We start from the raw sequence: 8,458 nt of genomic DNA, 5'->3' as shown, positions 1-8,458 counted from the left end.
TGTCCTCTTTTGGAAGGCCAAACAAAGTATTTTCACTTTCACAACAAAACACACAGCGTCACACACGGCGGGCTAGAGTGAGCGGTGGCCGGCGGGCTTGAGAACGACGCGGGCTTGCGGCAACCACATGTGACGACCCCGGGCTGGACTCCGCTTCGTCCACGGTGAAAGCCGATCCGGCGATCCACAGCGCGAAGTTGATGTATTTCCTCAGCGACCAGCACGGATCAGCTCCAGGCATGACAAAGCGGATATCATCCTCTTTTGGAAGGCCAAACAAAGTAGTTTCGCTTTCACAACGAATCACACAGCGCCTGCACAACATGGCGGCGGCGGCAACAACAATACTACAGCGAGAATAAAAGTTACGCCTTCTTTCTTTGCGTGAACATTTGGGTGGTGTTATGCAAATCTTCCCACACTGTGACGTAGACGTGGGGGCGTGTTTAAACGAGGCGTTTTAGGAGGGCGTGGAGGAGTCTTAACTTTTATAAAAGAATATCTCTTCGGGTTTGAGACTTTAGTCTTTGCAACTTTAGGGATCTTATCTATGCACGAACAGCTTGTAACACTCCAAAGAGAAAGGAAAATTTGAAATTGCATCATATGACCCCTTTAAATCCTGTTCTTCTAATTCAGTTGTTCTTTACTTTTACATTAGATCTGATGTTTTATTTACACAGGTTGTCTTCTGATGCCCCCACAAGGCTATGGACCTCTTCATTGGGGGATGCAGTTTCCCCACCAGGGCCAGCCGTTCTATAGAGGAACTTTCCCTGGAGCACAGGCCCCTGTGCCATCAGCAGCCAGCGGATCCCACAATCAGTTTGTTCCCCTACAGGTGAGAACTTCCTAATAATATTGTCAAAAATATCGATTTTTAAAAAAATACATATAGATTCTGAATATTTGTTTCAGTACTCTTTTTCCATACACTTGTACTAGCTGCACATTTCCGACATCAAGTTGATACACACAGTAGGGGCTGTTTTTATTAAATAAGAATATAGTCCATTACTCTGCGTGTTTTAGAACAAATCGTGACACTGTGATCATTTACACACGTGCAGCTCATGATCCAGTGTTTTCAGCATCTCGAAGCGGTTCAGTATATTTCCAGATAAATAGATTTTGAGCCACAAATAAATGTGAAGAGATTTTAAAATATTCAACAAATTCACAAATATTAAACAAAATCAGCAAAATCATGTAGTGCAACTGGAAAGAAAAAAAACATGAAAAACGGGTAGTTATATGACCCTCATGACTAGGGTTGGGTAATGAGAACCGGTTCCAAATTTCCAAGAACCGGGTATTCAATAAGACATGTGCATTCTGATTCCTGCGTTCGCATTCTAATGTGATTTTAAACCATTTAAGTACAAAAAGGATCCGTTCTAGTAGTTCAGGGCCTGGAACTGTTTTCTCTATCACATTTTGTGACCAATTTGGCCCAAATTAAGTCATTATTTCCTCGTAAACAGGATTTTTATCTTACTTGAACGTAAACAGATGAGAAAGAAAACGCATGTGTAACAGTATTTTTAGATCCGTGTGCATTCGGTGTTAAAGAGACGGCAGCCAAATAAACGTGCTGCCTGTCATTAATGTTAATCAAAGAACAAAAGAAAATCATTCACTGATCTAGATTGAATATCTTTCGTAACTTTAATGAGGATTCATCTATATTTGATTTATTATGAATAGAAAAACTTTGCAGTGTTTCAAAACTTCTAATTTCAATTTCTGAAATTTGTTCATTTGTATTTATTTATGCTATTGTTAACTGATTTGTTTGTTCCTATTTTATTACTGACTAGTTACTTGTCTCTAACAATTTAATGTTTGAAATGTATATTGGTCTAGTTGTTTTTGCTGTGCTATTTTTGTTAAAACCGTAGGCAAAAGTTCCGCTTGTAGGCCTAAGTGTTCTGTGGGCTGCTGATTTTTGCTCATGTTATTCAGCTGCAACAGAATGATTTGTAAAAAGACACAGAATAATATGTGTGACATCTGAATGTTTGACTGTTTTGACTTTTTTTTTTTTTTTTCCTTATTGGAATCAAAACTAGGAATCGAAAAGAATTGGAATCGATAAGCAGAATCCGAAATCGGAATCGGATACCCAACACTACTCATGACTGTGCGTCAAGGTCAAAATGTCTTTTAAAATGTTAGGTAGTTTGATCTGTTTATGACCAGTCAAGATTAGTTCAGGTTGTAAAAAGTCATGTGGTGGAACTCCCCAGAAACTTTTATGATATTTATGAATTTGCCTTAAACTGTACTTGAAAACTTTTTAGAAAATAATAAATATAAACACAGATTTATTAAGGTTATTATTATGAAAATATGTTGTTAAATATGAACTGTGCTTGAAATTGCTATAAAACTCATTCAAAATACAAAGAGTATCACAGACACACTTTGTCATTGACCCCTTTATCCTGATATATCACTGTAGCTATAACATGCCATTGTGTCTGTAGGTGACCAAGAAGAGAGTTTCAGGCAGAACCAAGAACCAAGAGGCAAAGCAAGTGTCTGGCCAGACCCCAAGCGGTGGACTGGCTACTTCTGCCTCAATGCCTGCATCAGCCCCCAAGACCCCCCCACCCATAAGCACCCATGAGCCTGCAGATAAGCCCACGCCCACCACACCCAAGACGCCCAGGCCGAACGCCAATCCTCACACGCCCGGCTCGGCCTCCAAGCGGAAACACCGGAAACTGGCAATCAATTTCGAGGCTGCTAAAGTGACGGACTGAAATCATTTTCCTGCACCGTCCATCTCTCGACAAAACCCGACATTTCATAGCATGAAACAAGATTGTTCGTCTTCATGATTCGATCACGCTTGGTGAGACAATGTATTTGTCGCTGGCATCGAATTAGTTTTGTATTTGTTTTAGTTGGCATGTTTTGAGTGGAGGTAGTGGTGGAAAACATTTTTATTGATATTGATTACTGCACCGAAATGATCACGGAATCATGAAATGGGTTTTACATTTACCTCAGCGTTTTCCTTTCTTTTTCTTTCCCTTTTTTTGACCCAAATCAGGTCCTTAAGCTTTTATCATGTTCACTGGTTATTTTGTGATGCTGGATTTTAATATTCAAAGTGCAATAATTCGTTTTGTAGACAGGACGTTATGCACAAGGAAGTAATACAATGTGGCACAAGCTGCTTCAATACAACATCTGTACTCTCGCATTCCATTTTTTTCTCTATTGCACAGTGTTGCAGTCCAGCACGGAAGGATAGAGATAATGCTATCGCACGGTGTTACTCAGAAAGCAGTAAAGCTGTCAGACTGAACCCTTGGATCTAGTTTCAGAGGTTCAAATTAAGACCAGTTTTGTGCTCAAAGATTTGTTGGAAGCATTCTATGGAATGTTTCATTATGTTCACCAAACCAGGAAGCACACTGATTTAAGCAAATGTAATCTATGTGGATCATTGAATGTCTGTGTGTTTGTGTGTCTATACAAGACTAAACATGGTCGGGCAGGGGATACAAACTTCAACGCGATAATAAGATGCCTTTCTAATATGATGTTGCTCGAATTGTGAACATTTCGAATTGGTTTTATTTTTGTATTAGCCTACCTTTATTTCTAGGGGAGATGTTTGAGTTCTGTGGTTTTAAAATGAATTTTGTGTATTTAGATCTATGGATTTTATATGCACCATTTTACAAATGGATAAATAACAATTGTTAATATTTCTATGCTGTCACCCTTTTTGTTTTCATCTTCTCTGCGTATTTGTATCCTACCAGATCTCTTTTGTCCAAGTTTTAAAAGATCGCAAGTAAACCCTTTTATTTTTAATGACATTTGAGTTGTTTATTCAATGACTTGAAACCAGAATGACAAAAAAAAATGAGTGCACCTCCTAACAGGATGGTGTGCTATAAATGGACATTTTGTTATCATAATAAACATTTTGCTATCATAATGCCTATGATCTTGTGATCATTATGGCTTCTCAGTAGTGTTTTGATGATGCTGACATGATTTTGAACTCTCTTTTGAAATTGTTTTGTTTCCTTAAAAATCCAACACAAGCAAAAATAATATGGTCTCTAATGGCCTGGCTTATAAAACTGTTCAGTTGTGACCTCAATTTAAAGGCCAACCCAGAAAATATATGTTAACAAGTTGCTATTAGAAATGCAATGATTGTCTGAGCAGCTTATTAGCAAAAATACTGCAGCTTCTAAGTTCATGTTTGAAGCATAGTTGTTACTCATGTTTCAACATGTAAAGGTCTCTTCCAGTAATGTTAATCATAGACTTTAATTTGCTCATAAATCAACAGACAAACATTCTAAAATTCCAGAGGGAGCACATGGCTCATAAATGCTAATAATTAATAATTCTGTTAAGAACAAAGTAATATACAAAAGTGCCAGAGCGTCCATAAGAACCATTCAAAATTCATAAAATATATTACACGTCTTTACTTTTTATTGACAATTTTCTCCAAGCAGGTGCTGTAGTCCCTTATGATTTATTCTTGTGTATTGGATCCAGTTTATATGGACCCTGTTCACAGACTGTGATGACCGTTCCCACAGTTATTTATACCATAAATCTAAAGTGTTTTTTTTTTTTTAATTTTTAAAACAATTACTGTATACCACGTATAATATGTATATAACGTATATAACATTTGGCAAATTTCTCTCTTCTGACCGCCATAATCAATCTCTCTTTTGTAAAGTCTTACAAATGCTATAATGGATTTTTTATTTTTTTGCTGTTGGAACAAATTTGGACACAAAAGTGATATTTGTTGTAGTTTCCTTTCACCTTATTCTTCGACGCGGAAGTAAGCCATTTTCTGTGAATGGGTGAGACTTCCAGTTCATTAGCCGCTGTAGGGTATAACGAGAAGAATAACAAAGTGCAGTAAAAGACAAAACTGTTTGCACTACATTTAAATTACATTTAGTCATTTAGCAGACGCTTTTATCCAAAGCGACTTACAAATGAGGACAATGGAAGCAATAACAAGTCTCAGTTAGCTTAATGCAGTACACGTAGCAATGTTTTTTTTTTTAAATTATAATAAATAAAAAGAAAACAGAATATAAAAAGAATAGAGCAAGCTAGTGTTAGAGGCCTTTTTTTTGCTTTTGTTAATTGTATAATAAATAAAAAGAAAACAGATAGAATACAAAAAGATTAGAGAAGCACTACAAACCAGTGTGTTCATAATTAAGATAATACATTAAAATAATATGGTAAGACACCAATTTGCAATATCAAGCAGCAAAACGAGTTGTTTTGTACAGATAAAAATAGCTGGAAGCGGATGAGAGCGGAAGCCAGACCCATAAAATTTACAAATGGCCACGCCCACTATTACAGGAAAAATAAGGTGGATAGAAGTTCATCCAAATATGAATATTTCCTCTTGTAAGAACCCTGGAATGTGAAAAGAGTCCTTTTCCGAACAGCTCCATTATTTAGCAGCGAGTGCACGTGACGTCTGCAGCCTGCAATTGCTGCTCTGTCTCTTTAAGAAGTCTCCACACCTATCGGCTGATGTGTGACGTGCTGAATTGTACTGTTGTACTTAATCGACCGCCTATATTTTGTTGGCTGTACTGAGATTGATCCGTCCGCTTCAAGTTTTCGGTAACTTTTATCTCTCACTGTAGAAAATAAGCGCCTGTTTTTTGGCTTAAATCGCAACTGTAAACGTTAGATGTTTCGTTTGCCGATTTTAAATAGGGCGCGAGATCACATGCGCGAGTTTGGGAAAGTTTGGGGCACACGTACATATGTTTAAGATTATTATTTGTCCATTCAAAACACACCTTCAGAACAATGATGTGAACACACTGAGTCGGCCTTCTTAACGGATTAAAAATCTGCCAGTGGTCTGGCATTCAAGCCTATGGAGGAATGAAACTCAAAGGTCTACGGAGCAAAGTTGAAAACGGGATCATTTTACTCAAGTTTGGATCCTCCCTGACATGCTCACAGCCATGGTGACTAAAGTATCCTTGCGGCTTTTTGAATGAACACATTGTGCAATGGGGACTCAGAGAAACGGGTTCAGCAAACGAGAGACTTTCATTCTCTCTGTTGATGTGGGAACAACCTCCATCAGGTGCCATGTGTACGATAAGAGCGCCAGTATCAGGGGGTCCTGCTCCGCGAAGGTAAATGACCACAGGCTGACTGTTGGACTGACTTGACAGGATTGTTGCCAGTGCCTTACACGTGTGAGAAATCTGATAGCAGCTTCCTTGTTACAGGTGTCCCTACTTTATCCTCAGCCTGGATGGGTAGAGATCGACCCTGAGGATCTGTGGAAAGGGTTTGTGACTGTAGTCAAAGGAGCAGTTCAAGGTCAGACATCTTTATTTAAGCATACAACGCCCCCCAAATCTTTTTGGACACTTAAATTACTTAAAAAAAATGATAAATGTCATTGCATCAGAAGTCAAAACATCAAACCTAGTGGCATGCTTGCTTGCAATCAAATTATGTTAAACAAATATTGCACATTAAATCGCAAGCTGCAAACAATCTTTCTGTATTTTGTGGGGATAAATTGTATTGTAATTAATTACATTTATTAAATCGGAGTATTTTCACTGGTGTTGCAAGATTAATCAAGCCCATACTTCTGCATGTGCATTTTTAACTGGTTTATTATATAAAATATTATTAATTATACATTTTTATTACTATAATTATTTTTTTGTTGAGTGTCACAGTAAGTGAAACTAATTAACAGCAGATTACGCATTATTAAAGTTGGTATTATTGCACATTATCATATGTTAATGTGTAATATGGACACGGTACAATTTTACAGTCCAAACGTCCTGGACATCAAAAGTCACACAAAAATTGTTATACGAAAATAAAAATATAGTAGCATTTAATATTATAGCATTACTTTCACTTGCTGCCTTTTATGAATGTAATTTTATATTAACCAACCAACTAACAAACAAACACAAAAAAAATAAGGCAGTATGGAAAGAGAATCTAAAACATGAATCCAGCATATTGGATGTCTGATAAGAGAAGGTGTTAATGTACTTTTCAGGGCTACTGTAAATCATTTTGATGTGCTGTCTGATATATTAGTGGTTCTCATCCAAGGGTTTGAGGCCCACTAGAGGTGCTTAGCAAACATCCAGGAGGGCCTCAATAATTCTTAAAATTATTTAAATTTAGTTATATGAACATTATCTTAATTGAAAGGCAATTAAAAATATATAAAGATGTGAAAACTCATTACACTGACATAATATTTTTAGACATCAGTTATATTTACTGCAACAGAGGTGCCTCTAAATATTGTCTCGGACAAAGGGAGGCCTTGGAGTCAAAAAGGTTGAGAACCCCTGTGATGAATGTAGGTCCATGAGTTTAAAGGTCCGATAAAGGTTATAATAGTGACAAGACTCCTCTCCTCTTCTCTCTCTTTGGTTTAGATGCAGGCTTACAGATGTGCCAAATGGAAAGTCTTGGCATCTCAACCCAGAGGGCAACGTTCATGACGTGGGACAGGTTCGTATACATTACATCCTGTGATTGTTCGGCAGAAAACTTAGTGAACTGACTGAGGCGGCATATATTCTTTTGTTATCATCCCCAGAAACACGGGAAAACCGTTTCATAATTTCATCACCTGGCAGGACTTGAGGGCAGCCGAGTTGGTGAGATCGTGGAACGGGTCCTGCACTATGAAGGTGAAGCTGCTGTGGATGATGTCATCTTGGAACATATTTGTTCATTTCAGACTCTCCTTGTGATTAACACTGTTGTATTAGGGAGTGTTTTATGTCTAGACGTGATCTGAACAGAAATACTAGAGAATGTCAGAATCTCGTTGGACAATTACTGGAACAGATCAGTCAACATAATCCAAATGACCACATCTTGGATTGACATTCACAATTCATACATTATTGCATTATTATTACTGTTCAAAAGTTTTAATAATACAAAAGATTTACATTTCTAATAAATGCTGTTCTTTTGAACTTTCAATTCATTAAAAATCCTGAAAAAAGGGCATTGTTTTGAACACAAAATATTAAGCAGCACAACTATTTTGAACAATTTTGAAATGTTTTTTGAGCACAAAATCAGCATATTAGAATGATTCCTGAAGTATTGTAATATATAAATAGAAAAGTTTTTTAATTGTAATAATATTTAACAGTATTACTGTTTTTACTTTATTTTGATCAAATAAATTCTGCCTTGGTGAGCATAAGAGACTTTTCAAAAACTTACCAACTCCTTACTAGGCTTGCCGCGATAGACGGTGCTGACGGTGATACCGGTGTTAAGCCGCAACACCGGTTATGTCACTTGCCCACCGTGTCACCAACCCCCACGGTCGTTTAGATTTTTTATAGTAATAAAAATCATTTAGTTCAGTAAAAGAACAGACACTACAATTAAAAACTGAACG

General features: G+C 37.2%; 2 protein-coding genes across 2 annotated transcripts in view; both read left to right on the top strand.

The window, feature by feature from the left end:
- xrn1 (5'-3' exoribonuclease 1) overlaps positions 1–3,525 on the top strand; it is a 31,475-nt gene extending 27,950 nt beyond the window's left edge. The window contains exons 41-42 of the mRNA XM_016472729.1: positions 684–841; positions 2,490–3,525. Of these exons, the coding sequence (XP_016328215.1) occupies positions 684–841; positions 2,490–2,768 (437 nt within the window). The 3' untranslated portion in view covers positions 2,769–3,525. The remainder of the gene's footprint in view (positions 1–683; positions 842–2,489) is intronic.
- Positions 3,526–5,564: 2,039 nt separating this feature from the next.
- gk5 (glycerol kinase 5) overlaps positions 5,565–8,458 on the top strand; it is a 19,044-nt gene continuing 16,150 nt past the window's right edge. Inside the window, exons 1-4 of the mRNA XM_016472719.1 lie at positions 5,565–6,179; positions 6,276–6,369; positions 7,470–7,545; positions 7,634–7,727. Coding sequence (XP_016328205.1) covers positions 6,051–6,179; positions 6,276–6,369; positions 7,470–7,545; positions 7,634–7,727 — 393 coding nt within the window. The 5' untranslated portion in view covers positions 5,565–6,050. The remainder of the gene's footprint in view (positions 6,180–6,275; positions 6,370–7,469; positions 7,546–7,633; positions 7,728–8,458) is intronic.

Source organism: Sinocyclocheilus anshuiensis, unplaced genomic scaffold, assembly GCF_001515605.1.
Source record: "Sinocyclocheilus anshuiensis isolate Anshui unplaced genomic scaffold, SAMN03320099.WGS_v1.1 scaffold1299, whole genome shotgun sequence".
Lineage (NCBI taxonomy): Eukaryota > Metazoa > Chordata > Actinopteri > Cypriniformes > Cyprinidae > Sinocyclocheilus > Sinocyclocheilus anshuiensis.
This window is presented reverse-complemented; position numbering and strand designations above follow the sequence as displayed.